General features: G+C 40.9%; 1 protein-coding gene across 15 annotated transcripts in view; it reads right to left on the reverse strand.

Annotated features, from left to right (window-relative positions):
• Window positions 1-16,540, reverse strand: part of CTNND2 (catenin delta 2) — a 717,568-nt gene extending 701,028 nt beyond the window's left edge. For all 15 annotated transcript variants that reach the window (XR_013544226.1, XR_012086701.2, XM_072998494.2 and 12 more), the window contains exon 1: window positions 16,319-16,540. Coding sequence is in view for 13 of the 15 variants with exons in the window: in XM_072998494.2 (XP_072854595.2) it covers window positions 16,319-16,355 (37 nt within the window). In the remaining 2 variants the exon portion in view is untranslated. The remainder of the gene's footprint in view (window positions 1-16,318) is intronic.
• Window positions 16,541-16,962: the final 422 nt, after the last annotated feature.

Below are 16,962 nucleotides of genomic sequence, written 5' to 3' on the forward strand. Positions count from 1 at the left end.
AAATCCCTCAACATAACCAGCTAAAGAAACTCCAGCACAGGCACCAAAGAGTAGCTCAGCTAGGTCAGGAAAGGGGAGTATTCTGCAGTTGCATAGGTAGCATGCCCACAGAATCCCTGTTCTGTCCTGGACATCCACTTTCAGGTATGAACACCCAAACCTTAGTGGGATGGGGCACCTAGGGATGAGGAGAGAATCATGACAAGACCACTGGAAGTCTTCCTCCCCACTTCTCAGGTCCCACTAGTTGCTGCACAGAGAATCCAAGTGGACAGAACTTGGAGACTGTGACGATCACCTCTTTGAAGCACCTACTTTTTGTGCCTCACAAAGGCTCCAGTCTTTGTTTCCCTCCCTGCCACCTCTATCCACAATATAAAAGACTTTTGAACAAACACTTGTCTGGTAAATGCAAACAGAACTTATTTATAGAAGTGTAGCAAAGTTAATAATAATCACAGATGTTCTTCAGGTGTTCATTGTACACAAGCAAATCATTCACAGGTCTCTCTATACATACTTTCTTCATGCCATATAATTAATTACCACCTTCTCTATCTATTTATCTTAACCAGTGTCTAACTCAGTCTCTATCTCTTTTGCCTCTGACTCTGACTAACTCCTGACTCTCTCACACACTCTTGAATAACTCCTCCTCTCAGGCTCTGTCTTTTAATCTCTCTCTCTCTCTCTCTCTCTCGGCTCCGCCTCTTCACCACATTTGCATAGAATATGAATAATACATGACTTATACTTAACAAAGGGTGAACACTACAGAGACCCCTCCCCACCCCACCATTCATCCAGCCAGGCCTCCATAACGATCATGTTCTGGGTGGCTGTTAGTTCTCTGCTTGTAAACTGGTGGTACCCATAACAACTGATAATCCTGCTGTATTCATAATAATAACTGGAAGAATAAACAAATTCTTATTTCTTCCTATGGGGAAACATGCATACTCCTTTACTGGTGACTTGGTTAAGAATTCAATAGAAACTGAAACAGAAAACTAAAACAATGGGAAGTCTAGGAAGTGGTGTCAGACTCCCAACTCGTACTGCAAAGTTTTAATATTTAATTCTGTAAGGATTATGTTACTATAAAGGCTATTTTTCCACGATCATTTAAGTAATTAGGATGACTATGATCATGAAAAATTAACCTTTATTCAGGTAATGTTTTGAGTCTGCAAGCTTCGCAGGGAGCTCTCTGAAACGAAGCTTTTGTTGGGCAGCCACCCTCCCTTATTTACTGAATTTTTCATATAGTCCTATTTTTAAAATCAGGCACATTTCTTTAAATGGAGGCTCTCATTATCTGTCATGTCATAGGCTACAATTTTTCCCCCAAACAAACAGTAGGTCTGTTTATTTGTATCTGTAAAATGTGTTAAGCAACATTTTATGAACTGTATAGAACCAATCACACCCACTTTTTTAAAAGAATAACACATCTAGCAAGGACTACCTTTCAGGTTTCCGTTCATTTGGGAGAAGGTAGTTGAGTGGGTGAGCTAGTCTGGAGTTGCAAACTCCACTACACGTGACATCCAAATTTAGAAGACAGAATTCCAAAATTGGCTTTGGGTTTAATAGTCCAAGTTCATCAAGTGCAAAATTCTTCTCTTATTACTTTAGTTCAATATTGTACTCATGCTCAGATTCAGAGAACCTCTTTATGTCAATCTAGATTTTTTTAAAAGAAACATGCCTTCGGAACAGCAGACTTCAGTGCCATATTGAGAACAGTCAGTTTCAAAAGTAGTACAGTACCTTGCTATGTAGCATGAGAAGGGCTACTTTTTTGACTAGGTATAGCAAAAATGAGAATGGAACTAACTACACAATTTTTGAATCTAGGGTTTCACATGCTTGATCTTGGTGTGACTAGTTGTATTTTGGTAGCAGTTAAAAACACATACAATTGCTTGCTACCAGCTAGAAGAATATCCTGTGAAATGTACTAAGGACTTCATTGCTCCTTTTCATCCACAGTGGTCATAAATGCCAAGTTATAAGCAAAGTCAATATTTCTGTGTATCTGAAATGCAGAACTCCATGAAGCAATCAGCACCAGAGATTTTTACACAACTTTTTACAATCAATTTCAAATTTGTGCTCATGTATCCCATACTGAAATTCATTTTGAAAAAGAAGAAACTGAAATGGATAGCAGGAAAATGCAGTCCTGGAATATGTCACTTAAGACAACAGATCCATGTTAAGTGTGTACCTATTAGAGAGTGGACAAATTAAGATGGCAAAAGATTAGATCTCTCTGCTCAACAGACTGACATGAAAGCTGAGAGTTTTAGTATCTGCTGAAAACACAATAGCTGCAAAGCAACTACTTAAACTGGAATAGATCAAAAAGAAAATACAATGATGATTCTGCCACAACACCAGCTGCTACAACCAGAAACTGCCACCCAATCCAATAGCATTTACATATATTAGGCTACAGGCAAAATGCCTGCCTCTTTGAATTCATAAGTAGCACTGCATGAGAAAGCTCTCCAACATGCATCATTAAGAACTGAAACAGCTCATTTGTACACTTTTTAAAAATTAAGAAGTGTGGAATGTTATCCGAAACATTCTTAGTTTCCATATAATATGAAATTGAACAGCTTCTGCAAGCATTCTGCACCATAGTTCTGGATACATTGATTTAGATGGAAACCTTCTTGATTTTAATTGAATTAAAAGAATTTGTTTATGTACAGGTTGTTTCCTCGAGGTTACAAGCAAACTAGTAAAAACGGAAGGACTACAATGCAAGTCATATATTTGCTCTTAATTGCATGACATTTGCAACCCATTAGAAGGCTTATAGAGTATGAAAAAACCACTGCTCTGTACTCTGCTGATTTGATTGTATATTGTTTTTCTTACTGAACAGCACTTCACATTTGTTTTGGCAATATTATCAAATACATTATAGACTGAATAACATATACAGTACATGGGTTGTGAGGAGTTATGCAAAACATACCACCATAAATGTAGACAAACATGCCATATTTGTTGCATGTATATATAGAAAGAAAATATTTTAAAATATACAACCAAAGAATGCAGATACTTAAATGGAGAATGCATTCCTTCATATGTTATTTGTTATTTTAAAAAGAAGCTCATCATTTGTCAGTTTACATTAATAATAGTCATGCCCTGTCAACTCAACTCTGACTTATGGCAACCTTTTCTAGGCAGAGAGTATTCAGAAGTGGTTTCATTCCCTTCTTCTGGGGGTACCCTTGTAGTATGCAGCTTGCTCAAGGCTACAAAGGCTGGCTCTGGACACACAAGGCACAGCGGGGAATTGAACTCCAACCCTCTGGTTCTGCAGCCAGATACCTAAACCACTGAGCTAATAAGCCAGCAACAGTTTAGATTAGCACCAGATAAAAAGTGAAAGATTTTAAGTGTTAAAAAATGAAAACTTCACTGAAGAAGTCACACTGCAACAACTCTCAGAATCACTTTACAATTGAAGAAGATTGGATTTTATAAACAGAAAAGCTATTTTTCTTATAATGTATTTATTTAAAATATATACATCCCATCTTTCAGAACAATGACAAGTTGCAAAAGTAGCCAACATGTGCAAAACAACATATAATTTTAAAAGACATACATAAAAGGCTGTCTATAGTCTGCTCAGACTCTTTCCTGAACTTCAAAAAGAGCCTGAAGAACTATGGATGGAGATTTGTAACATTGTACAGGAAGCAGCAACAAAAACCACCCCAAAGAAAAGGAAATGCAAGAAAGCAAAGTGGCTGTCCAAGGAGACCTTACAAATAGCAGAGAAGAGAGGGGAAACAAAGTGCAAGGGAGATAGGGAAAGTTACAGAAAATTGAATGCAGACTTCCAAAGAATAGCAAGGAGATACAAGAGGGCCTTCTTAAATGAACAGTGCAAAGAAAGAGAGGAAAATAATACAAAAGGAAAAGCCAGAGATCTGGAAATATTAAAGGAACATTTTGTGCAAAGATGGCCATGATAAAGGACAAAAAGGCTAGGGACCTCACAGAAGCAGAAGACATCAAGAAGAGGTGACAAGAATACCAGAAAGATCTAGATGTCCCGGACAACCCAGATAGTATGGTTGCTGACCTTGAGCCAGACATCCTGGAGAGTGAAGTCAAGTCAGCCTTAGAAAGCATGGCTAACAACAAGGCCAGTGGAGGTGATGGCATTCCAGTCGAACTATTTAACATCTTAAAAGATGACACTGCTAAGGTGCTACACTCGATATGCCAGCAAGTTTGGAAAACTCAGCAGTAGCCAGAGGATTGGAAAAGATCAGTCTGCATCCCAATCCCGAAGAAGGGCAGTGCCATAGAAAGATCCAATTACCGCACAATTGCACTCATTTCACATGCTAGCAAGGTTATGCTCAAAATCCTCCAAGGTAGGCTTCAGCAGTATGTCAACTGAGAACTCCCAGAAGTACAAGCTGGATTTCAAAGGAGCAGAGGAACTAGAGAACAAATTGCTAACATGCGCTGGATTATGGAAAAAGCCAGAGAGTTCCAGAAAAACATCTGCTTCTGCTTCATTGACTACGCAAAAGCTTTTGACTGTGTGGACCACAGCAAAATATAACAAGTCCTTAAAGAAAAGGGAGTGTCTCGCCACCTTATCTATTTCCTGAGACATCTATATGTGGGACTGGAAGCAACAGTTAGAACTGGATATGGAACAACTGATTGGTTCAAAATTGGGAAAGGAGTATGACAAAGGCTGTATATTGTCTCCCTGCTTATTTAACATATATGCAGAATACATCATGCGAAAGGGTGGACTGGATGAATCCCAAGCCCGAATTAAGATTGCCAGAAGAAACATCAACAACCTCAGATATGCAGATGATACCACTCTGGTGGCAGAAATTGAGGAGGAATTAAATAACCTTTTAATAAGGGTGAATGAGGAGAGCACAAAAAATGGTCTGAAGCTCAACATCAAAAACACTAAGATCATACCACTGGTCCCATCATCTCCTGGCAAATCGAAGGGGAAGATATGGCAGCAGTGACAAATTTTACTTTCTTGGGCTCCATGATCACTGCAGATGGAGACAGCAGCCACAAAATTAAAAGACGCCTGCTTCTTGGGAGGAAAGCTATGACAAACCTCAACAGCATCTTAAAAAGGAGAGACATCACCTTGCCTACAAAAGTCCGAATAGTCAAAGCTATGGTTTTTCCTGTAGCGATGTACAGAAGTGATAGCTGGAGCATAAAGAAGACTGACCACTGAAGAATTGATGCTTTTGAATTGTGGTGCTGGAGGAGACTTTTGAGAGTCCCCTGGACTCCAAGGAGATCAAACCTATCCGTTCTGAAGGAAATCAACCCTGAGTGCTCAGTGGAAGGACAGATCCTGAAGGTGAGACTCCAGTACTTTGGCCATCTCATGAGAAGACTCCCTGGAATAGACCCTGATTTTGGGAGAGTGTGAGGGCAAGAGGAGAAGGGGACGACAGAGGACAAGATGGTTGGATAGTGTCATTGAAGCTACCAACATGAATTTGACCCAACTCCAGGAGGCAGTGGAAGACAGGAGGGCCTGGCGTGCTCTGGTCCATGGGGTCACAAAGAGTCGGACATAACTTAACGACTGAACAACAAAGTATGTTGTGAGATTTGGAGACTATACTTCTGTTAAGGCATCCTAAAATAGTATTTGCCTTTTTTTGCAGCCACATCATCCTGTTAGCTCAGATTCATTTTTTGTGAACTAAACAATTTGAAGATCCTTCTAACTCGTCGTATGTATTACTGAGCCAAGTAACCCCCATCTTGTAACTCTGCATTTGTGTTTTCCCTCCTAGGTGCAGTACTTTGCATGTATCCCTGTTAAATTTCATTCTGTTGTTTTCAGCTAAGTGCTCAAGCCTATCAAGATCTTTTTGCATTTGTCCCTATCTTCCAAGGTATTAGCTATCCCATCCAATTTTCTGCCATTCACAAATTTGATTATTCTCTGAACTCCCTCGTGCAAAACATTAATGAAAATGTTGAAGAGCACCAGGCCCAGAACTGAGCCTTGTGGTACCCCCTCATTATCTCCTCCTAGTTTGAAAAGGAGGCATTGATAAGCACTCTCTACATACAATTTTGTAAGTAACTGTGTATCCACCTGGCAATTTTGCCACACCTAGTTAGCTTGCTCTTCAGAATATTGTGGGGTACTTTGTCAAAAGCTTTGCTGAATCAAAACATGTTATGTCTATATAGCATTCACACCATCTACCAAGGAGGTTATCTGAAATAAAATGGAATTAGGTTAGTCTGGCAGGATTTGTTCTTGACAAATCTACTGTATATTGGCTTCTAGGATTTTATGCTAATAAATCTATACAGCAAACTCCTGGAAGAAGTTGTTTTGGCATTTGGCTTTATCAATATGCTGATGACACCCAAGTCGATTTCTCCATTCTCTCCCAAGCAAGCTGTTTCTATTCCAAACCATACAATGAACTGGCTGGAGGTGAGAAAGTTAAAGCTTAATCCAGACAACACAGGAGTGCTATTGGTGAGGTGACAGGAAGTCTGGTTACACTCACTTGAAAGCTCAAGGTCACAGCTTGGGTGTATTAAAGAATACATCCCATAGCCTGAATGCTCAAGTCTCAGCAGTGGCCAGGAGTCCATAGTTAGAGTCTGTGTACCAGTTGAACCCATTCCTGTCAAGACTTGACTACGACACATGCCTTAGTGACATCCTGACTAGTTTGCCATATTGTACTCTCTGTATAGCTGCCTTGGAAGAGTGTTCAGAAACTTCATCTGGTCCAAAAACGGTGCAGCCAGACTGCTGACTGAGGCCAGTTACATGGAGTATATAGCTCCCTTTCTACAACAAATGCACTGGATACAGTCAATTTCTGGCATAATCCAAAGTGCTGGTCATGATTTATCGAGCCCTATGCAACTTGAGTCCAGGCTACCTAAAAGACTGTCCCATAAAAGCCCACCTAGATCTGCTGAAGAGGTCCTTCTCATGGTCTCACTATCTTCAGAGGCCTGTTTGGTGAATATTTAAGAGAAGGTCATGCTCAAGCTGTGGAACTCCTTGACAAAAGAGGCCATGTCTGCTTCCCCCTTGCTATCCTTCTGATGGCAGGAAAAGATTTTTTATTCAGACAGGGCTTCAGAAATTGCCTCAAATTATATGACTTTACCCAATGTCATATTCTCTTTTTAAAATACAAAGCAAAGTTAGTATTTGACATTTTAATCAAACATTTTAAACAGTTTTATTTTTAATATAAGAATATATTTAATTCTATTTTAAAGTTTGTAATTCCATTGTGATTTGATTTACTATTGATTTTAACTGTACTGTAAACCCAATAGACACATGCATACACAGACTGACAGACAGATTAGATAGTGTGCAAGCACCCAGGATGGAAGCAGGAACTCTTCAATTGCCAAAAATAATTCCATCACCTTTTCACAAACATAATTTATGTAACAGGGATTGATTGGTTGATTGATTACATTTTTATACTGCCTCATTAGAGCATAGCACTATTCTGGGTGGTTAACAACATAAGAATACTGTAAAACATCTAGAATAGAATTAACATTAAAATCAACTCTTGAATCAAATAAGAACAAATATCACTAAAAGTAGAAGAGGTGTACAGTGGTGCCTCAATTTACGACCATAATCCGTTCCAGAAGATGGATGTAACTTGAAACGGTCATAAGTTGAAGCACCATTTCCCATAGGAATGCATTGAAATGCAATTAATCTGTTCTGCCTGATGAAAAAAAAATCATACACACACACACACACACACAAAATCACTGCAAGACTCACTGGACACGTGATTAATCCCTTCTGGCTGAAGGGGGCGGGGAAAAAAAAGAAAAGCAATCAAATGTGCAAGACCCATTGGAAATGCAAAGAAAACAAAGGAAAAAGCAAGGGAAGCGTGCAGGACCCATCAGAAATGGGGGGAAAACGCAAAAAGCAACCAACCCTCCAAGGCCCATCAGATATGGGAGGGAAAGCCAAATAAACCCCCCAAGACCCATCGGAAATTGGAAAAACACTCTGAAAAGCAACCAACCCCCCAAGACCCATCAGAAATGGGGGAACCCCTCCCCAAAAAACAACCCCCCCAAGACCCATCAGAAATGGGGGAAAAAAAACCCAAAGCAACCAACCAATCAGATTAACTGATCTTTATTTTTCTTTGCTGAGCTATGTCATCTTGGCAATGTTTTTTTTTAGAAATAAGTGTTAAAGTTTGTGTTTCAGATGATTTTTATGTTTGCTATATTGTTGTGTTTTTATTATGTATGTAAGCCGCCCCGAGTAGACTTTGTCTAGAGGGGCAGGGTAAAAGTCTAATAATAAATACAGTAAATAAAAATAATGAATAACCCCCAAGACCCATCAGATATGGGAGACAAAGCCAAATAAACCCCCAAGACCCATTGGAAATGGGGAAAAACAGTCTGAAAAGCAACCAACCCCCCAAGACCCATCAGAAATGGGGGGGGAAACCACAAAAATCAAACAACCCCCCCAAGACTCATTGAAAATGGGGAAAAACAAACAAATCCCCGAAGATCCATCACAGCACAGAAACATAACCCCCCAGCTCAAAACCACGATGCAAAAACACCCAGAACAGTTTTTAAAAAGCAGAAAACAGCACCTTACTTTACGAGGCAACCCGAACCCTCCCTGCAAACACACACACACACACACTAACTCAGAACCAGAAGCGAGACAGTCCCAAGCCTCCTCCAATTCACACTCTCTAACTGCTGAGGTGAAAGAGCTACAAAGAAGCGGCCTCATTGCCACCTACAGTTAGAAATTTGAATTCCCTGCCTTTTTTTCTCTGCCTTTTTCTGTTCAGAAGTGAAAGCTCCGGTCGCAAGTAGAAGCAAAATTTTGCGGCCAGAGCTGGTCGTAACTCAAAATGATCATAAGTAAGGACATTCCTAAATCGAGGCACCACTGTATTCTCTAAATGCAGGAACAGGACAGGAGGCATAAGGTCAGGCTGAGCTGCATAGAAAGGCTTCTCTATAAAGAAAAAATTTCAAAAGCCCTTTGAATGTTAGAAGGGAGGGGGCCAGTTGCAGCTTCACTGGCAGCTGGTTCCAAAATATAAGGCCTGGCCCCTTGTGGCTGATTTCCTGGTCTCCCTCAGAGTGGCCACCTGGAGAAGCAAGGCCTGGAAGGATCTGGTAGGGTGCGTAATTAACCTTGGGGAAAGATGCTCTGACAGGAATTCTAGTCTTTTTGTCCCAGCTAGGTTTTGACGGCTGTATGATCAACTATTTTCAGTTTGACGCTTTTTTGTTCCAGCCAGTTACAACAAAAAAGTCCCATGCTGTTGTTTTTTGTTTGTTTGTGTGTGTGTGTGTGTGTGTGTTTTTTTTGTGAATCATGGTGACATAAAGAAGAACTGGCATAATTTGTTTTTCAACACATTGACTGGATTGGGGGGGCACTGAAATTCTCTGAGAATTTGGAAACACAGTATGAATGCAGCAAGCTTTTGCAAACCTGAGCTATAATATTAATCCTACTTTTCATCAACAGTACACTAGAATTCTCATAGGACAAAAATACCCAAGAATGTACACATTTTTTTAGCCCAATGCATGAGGGGCTAACAATGAACAGAGGAGGGGGAAGGGCTATGCCAACATTTATTTACACATATCATAATAATATACTTACACAAAACTAGGCATTAAAATATTTTTTTAATTGAAACCAGAAAGTTGACGGCTTATTTATACTGAAAAATCTAGCTATGAAAATGGCGAGTTGGTTGTACTACATTGGTAAGTATGCACCGGCACTTTAATCCACAGTGATCCAAGAATGTGTTTTATCTTCAGTACTATAAACTTGAAAGGCAAAAATAAAAGACAGGCACATCTCTGAGTGCTTCTTATACAAAGCTATACACAGTTCTGATAAATACATGGTAAACAAAGAACAAGATGAGATAACTTTTCAGTTTTTTGTTCTTTATGGATTCTTGTAGTTTATTACTGTAATTCAGTTCTCTAAACCAAAACGGGCAGATCTTCAATCAGCAGGAGAGACTAGCTGTGAAATCATTAGAAAATACATATTTAAAGCCTATTTAATATTTTAGATTAAATTTAAAACCTGTTGTTTGGGCTTTCAGTCAAATACATGAAAGCATGCACTGTTCCCATTAGGAATGAAGTAAAATGGAAAATTGGCTTCTATGAATACTTTCACAGGTCCTCAAAAGCACCTCATATATTGAGTGTGTTTTTCAGATAAGGAACATGTGAAGAAGGGATGCAAACCTATTTCTAGACAAGAAAGGGAAGAATGGCAGAATTAAGCATGCCAAACAGCCAGAACAGGCTAGACGTAGTATTAGTGGCAGCAAAATGTATTATTTGCCTTGTTCTTATTCTAGGTAGGCTGAAGTCAAGTGATTGCCCAATATGACATAGAGAAGGAGTCATAGGCCTGTTCCCTTGATAGTTGATGAGTTTCCTTGTCTCTGGGAGTGTCCCAATACATTGTGCAACAAGGAAAGGGTGTCATCCTTCCTTTTCATCTACCAAAACTGATTAGACTAGCAGCCAAATGTTCCTTCAATGATGTTGATATAACAGCATCCTTGAATTTACAGATCAAGGACTAAAAGTACTAACTCATTACTTCTTTTTGCTCACTCAAAATTCAACAATGCAACAGTATTGGTATCTTCATGGTTCCTATGATTGGAACAACACATGTACAGTGTGCGCTGAAGTATAGGGAATAAGCTGGCTGCCCCTTCTGTTTGTCTACTCAGCAACTTTCCTCTTAATAATGCACCTTCTGACATGTTGAGAGAAAGCGACTATTCAGCACAAGGCAGCCACAGGCAACATTGATATCACCAGGTCTCTGGAAGTTGGAAATGGATGGAAATTGTGTCATCACCATCATATAGTGTTTGCCATGCAAGGTAGACGTCTTGCTGAGCTATCAGACATACTTCCCATTCATTCAGAATGAGGGCAACATGAGTGTGCCATTTGTCCTTAATAATATAGCTTTAATTCAATTGGTTTTATGCAGCCACAAACAATTGAGACCTAGATCAAATCAAGCCTGAATTATCTCTGGAGACAAAAGTGTTGAAGCTGAGGCTGTCTTACCTTGGGCACTTCATGAGAAGGCAGGATTCTCTTGAAAAGCAATAACGCTGGGAAAGGTGGGAGGCAGAAGGAAAAGAGAAAAACCAAATATGAGATAAACTGACTTCCTAAAGGAAGCCACAGGCTTGAGTTTACAAGAGCTGAGCAGAGCTATGCTTTTTCATAGGGTTGCCATATGTTGGAGGCAACTTGAGAGCACATGTTTAGGTGAATTGGGCAGACGGGTTCAAATGATGAGTTTTCTACACTTTACTCTAAAATCCCTTAAAATTTTAGCTAATTTTTAAAGGAAACTCATACCATTTCCCATTGTTTACATCTGTTTTGCTAAACTTTATGTTCCTATAACAACACAATGGTATTTGTAGGGAAAAGGAAGCTACTTCAGCCTTTGTTTGTCATATAGGATAAGTTTCTAAATTACTTTCTCCTATTTGCTGTAAGGCTTTCACTTTGATCTGTTAATTCTTTGAGATGGTTAACAGGCCCTTCCCTAAAAGAAAGGAAAAACCTACGAAAATACTTCTGTTCCTAAAATCACTATTCATTTTCTGTAGTTTTTATCATATTGCTGGGAGTTAGCTTCAGTTTTTCTAGGGTTCTTACTAAACTTCTACAAAAGCCTACAAACCCTTCATTCATTCATTCAAGGTGTCTCAACGGGTCTCAAGGGGGTTCACAGTATTAAAAACAATAGAATTAAAACCACAGCGACATATACCTTAAAAATAATTAAACTTCAAAACTGATTAAATTACACTGAATAATTAAAACAGTAAAACATTAAAAACTATCTTAACTAAAAAAATGGCATTCACAGATTGTTAAAAGCCTGCCTGAAAAGGTGGATCTTCAGCTGCCGATAGCAGGATAAAAGGGAGGGGGGGCAAATTCACCTTCTGAGGGAGAACATCACATAACCTGGGAGCAGCCACAGAGAAGGCACCCTTTCATGTCTCCATCAACCATGCCTGCACTGGCAATGGGATCAAGAGGAGGGCATCATCAGCATACTGGTGACACTGAACCTCAAAACACCAGACAACCTCTCCCAGTGGTTTCATGTAGATGTTTAAAAGTATGGGGGTGGGTGGACACCGAACCTTGGGGTGTGCTACAGACCAATGGCCAGGGCATCAAACAGGAATATCCAAAGTCACTAAACGTGCTTCCGAATCCCATTCCAGAGAGACGGTCCAGAGAGGATACAGAAGGATTCTTCCAACATCCTTAAATAACGGCTTGAACAATTCCAATGAGCTAAACTTATACCTTTTATAACTCTATACATCTCTGCAAAGGTAACCATCTCAACGTCCCCAAGGAGTCATTTCTCAACGGCTTCAACTCTTTTATTTCCCTCCAGCTTGTGCTGCCCCTTTAGTTAAGTTGTGACAGGTCACTAAACACAAAATTGCCCTTCTCTGCCTCCTGGGCTCAATGCAGAAGGACCCAGTCCTCTACTCAAAATTCAACAACATAGCACAGAAGGTAAAAAAACAAAAAACAAAGATCCCACGAGCATAGAGTGAACAAAAAGATCCTGATGATCTAGCTAGTTTACCTCCACTGCTAAGTAAAAGATTTAGATGGGTTTCACAGCACCGTCTAGATCTTACAGCATAATAGTCAACTAAGAGACCAACTTTCCCTGCTGTCTTCGTGCATGGCGAAGGAAGCAAATTTTCCTGTTTAGCTAGTATGGATGCAAAGGGCACAAGTTGAAAAAAAATATAAAGTAATGACCAAGTAAGAATCATAATGTATTTCAGGTTAAAAATTTCAGATTCCCTGTATCCTAAATACACTACAGTACTAAGAAATATATACCACGGAAATCAGTTTCAAAATAGTGTGTTTAGGACTGAAATGAGAATTAATAAGCCAATTCAAACCTGTTTCAAGTTTCCTATACTGTATTTCATAGAGTTCTGTCTGTACTTTCAACTGGATCAAGCAATCCTGGGCCTCCCCACTGTGTCAGAGCCAAAGTTGCTGCTGCTTGCTGACATTACAAACTATTTACATGAAAAGCACAAATATGCTACAGTTGCCACTCAACTTATTGTTCCTGCAGACCTGCCCAGAACACAGCTTATTACTTACAAGGAATCCTAAATGTGCACAGTCCCAAGATTTCATTAATTCAAAATTAATTATTCGAAGAGTCAAACCATTTTCTGGAGATGTTTTAATACATACATTTTCTTCTCTCTGTTTCTTTGGCAACATTTCCTTCTAGTGTATTGCTGTTGGAAATGTACATATTTAATTAAAATGAACCTTTGGGAAGTTCTTGCATGTAATATACTGCAGTAATCACACACACACACACACACACACACACACACACACAAAGAAATGTGAAGAAGTATATCTGAGGTGCAGTACCAGATTGAACCCCCACAGGCAATACTGAGCTATTTCCCCTCCATTAATAGATCCACATCAAAAATTTCAAGATTGCATATAAAATGACTTTAAAACAACCTGTCCCATTTTCCCTAGTACCATTAGATATATTACTCATGTTTTCTTTCTCTCAAAAAGGCCTTTACAGTTGGTGGAAATCAAGATAATTGCCATGATTCAGAGCAATTTGTTCAAATAAATATAATACAGCTATTTATAAATAAGATTTCAGTATTCCGCAGCTGAGCGCAGCAAAAGCTAATACAAATTATCCACTAGTACAGGAATATCTGATTTGGGCCTTCCAAATCATATATAAAAATCTATTCCTTTCAAACAGAAGGAATGTAAGAACTAACATTCAGACATAGTAGCTGTACCTACTTTTTATACACTTTTCAGGTCTAAGTGCTTAAGATATACTATAAGGAATACAACTTGGTAATCATTTTTTTCAGCCAACTACCTACAGTTTTAAAGTGCATCTGTCCTTTGGCAAACACACACACAGCATAGTCCACTTCTTCATTTTCAAAGCCCTCTTATATAACAGACTGCAAAAACACTACCTTTTGAAGACACTGTCAAGATAGAATCTCATGTTTCTATATGGCAGGACTCAGAACAAGCTAACTGCTCCCCCAGTATAACCCCTCATTAGGCTCATTGGATATGCTTAGTCTATGTGAAGTTCACTCTCAGGTGTGTTGCTTTTAGAACAGTATTCCTTTGAAAGCCCTGAAAAGGTGAACCCAGTCACACCTAGAAGAGCAATTGTCCTAGATTTCCAAAGAATCAGGTAAAGATTTACCACAAATATCATAATGTCTTTCATATTTTTCATGTTAACTGAAGAAGATTCATTCATACTACCTAAAGCCACCAGGGGACCCAAGGGCCAACAAATAAACTATTTGCATAGCATAAACGCTCTAATCTATTTTCTGACAAATTGGACATAAATTAATCTTTCCAGACAGTATCTCAGCATAACTGAAAGTAACCAATCAAATGTTGTATTCCTTGCATAGAGTTGACAGAAAGTAGGTAGGACATGATTGCGGGCCTTCTTTTCTCCTACAAATGTTGCTCAGGCTGAGTATTTAGATATTCACAGATACTGTATTCAGGTTGCCTTTCCACCATGAAAGGATACATTGTTTCTCACTGATCATCTTATACATATGTGTCTTTTTTTTAAAAAAAAATGGAAAATCTATACTGTATCATAATTTTTATCTTGCAAATAATCACAAACACACCAATCCACAAGAGATGTGAAACTTTTACTTTCCCAGGTGATCTCTCTATGAAATTGTACTCTGTTCCCTGTTTGTAAAAATCTGTCCCTGCAGTTCATAAAAGTTGATAGCTGGCAATTTGCTAACATGCCTATCAATCATTTTCTAATTATCTGTAGATAGCTACCACAAACTTTTCTGGACCAGATGAACTGCTAAGGATGCTCATATATGTCTTAGCTAAGCAAAATCCTCCTTTTAACATTTAAACCATATTAATTTTCCCCTGCTTCCCAAGTAGGGGAAAATTAAAAAACAAAACAAAACAGTAACTTTACCCTGTTCCCAATAGAGCTCCTTTGGGGAAGATTTCTCTAAGATTCCCAGCAAAAGCTGGATGTGTGAACCACCATTAAGTGTCTAGTCTGCTGCACCTCCTCTGTAGCGACTAGAGTCACAGCGGAGGCTAGATTAGAAAGCAATCGATGCAAGCACATTACACACCAGAAAAGGGGAAAGGAAGGGGGAGAGAAAATGGATCGAACGAGAGGCATCTTTCCTTTCAGTCATTAATTATAAATCAGCCAGATATCAAGAAAGACCTTCCACGGACAGTGATGCGAGAACCCCACCCCCTCCTCCCAATTCATAGGAAGAGAAAAAGTACACGCCCGAGAAGCTGGGTATGATTTTTTGGGGGGGGGCACCCCCCCAAACAACGCACTATTTGAAGATCCAAAATAGAGAAGGGCAAGGTGGTCAAAGGCTCCACCAACACCCCTCTTTCCAATGCAAGGAGAAGACGCACACATGGATATATATATACGTATATATATGACTAAGTGCTTCTAGTCGGTTCTACGCACAATGTATTCGCAACACAGGAGGAGACGATCATGGTCCACAGCAGACTCAATGGAAGCGGGGGGGGGGGGAGTCTATTTCCCAGCCGCCCTTTTGCCTTGCCTTGCCTTTCCTCTCCCGCTTCCCCCCCGGTATACATTTATGACTTCACTGCTCTAATGAGTGTATTATTGCAGGGTTGGTAGGGAAGCCGAGTTGCTGCCGATGCCCTACATAAGCAAGCGAGGAGGCGTATAAAGAAAGGGGGTGGGGAGATGAACGGCGAGGCAAGGCAAGGCGCCGACACCAAGAGCCCACTTTCGCAGCCTCGCTCGCGGAGCTCCGGAAAGATCGCCCAACGAGACAAAAAATAAACGTTTATCCTGGCGGGCCAGGGGGACGCTCCATCCAAACACAAAGGAGGATTTTAAGAAAAGACACGGGAGGGGGATGCGGGAGAGAAGGAAGGAGGGAGGGAGGGAAAGAGGGAAAGAGAGAGAGAGAGAGAGAGACCTTTGCAATGCGGGCCCCTCCTCCTCCCAGAGGCAGCCCCCTCTGCACAAGGAAAAAAAAAAGGAGAAAACCTGGGCATCATCCATGATGCTCCTGCTGCTGGCAATCGCACCACTCACCCAGCGCCGTCGCCCCTGCTTGCTGTTTCCCGAGCATATACCAATAACAAAAGGCAAATCCTCAAGGCGGACTGGAGGGGAGGGAGGGAGGGAGGTGGCCGCTGCGCCTCCCGGGCTTCTTCAGTGCAAGGTCCTGACCTTGCCCAGTTGCAGCATCTTGCCTTGCCGCTGTCGTCGTCCTCGTCCTTTTCGCCGCCGCCGCCGCCGCCTCCTCCTCCCCCCGCTTCTTTGACAGCGAAACGGGCGCCGGGCGCCGGCGCTGCTGCTGAGGAAGGCTTCGGCGGAGGCTTCAAGGCGGGCTCCTTCATACACCAGCTGGCTCCGAGAGGCTGGCTCGCTCTCGCTCTTGTTCGCTCACCGACGTCTGGATCGTTTTTTCCCCCCCTCCTCCACCACCCCCTCCTCGATCTCTCTACAGGCTCAGCCGCGGCGCTCTGTAGGACGGCCACCTCAGCTTGGCAACCTTCCGCCGCTGGAGAAGATACTGTGACAGCTGCTGCTGCTGCCGCCGCCGCCGCCGCCGCGCTCCCTTCTCCTCCCCTTCCCCAGCAGGAGCGCGCGCGCCTGCTGCTGCTGCTGCTTTTGCTGCTCCTGAGGCCGGGCTGGGGCGGGCAGGCGGGAAATCGAGCAAGGCGGCTGCGCTC

The sequence above is a fragment of the Pogona vitticeps genome, chromosome 4, assembly GCF_051106095.1.
Source record: "Pogona vitticeps strain Pit_001003342236 chromosome 4, PviZW2.1, whole genome shotgun sequence".
Lineage (NCBI taxonomy): Eukaryota > Metazoa > Chordata > Lepidosauria > Squamata > Agamidae > Pogona > Pogona vitticeps.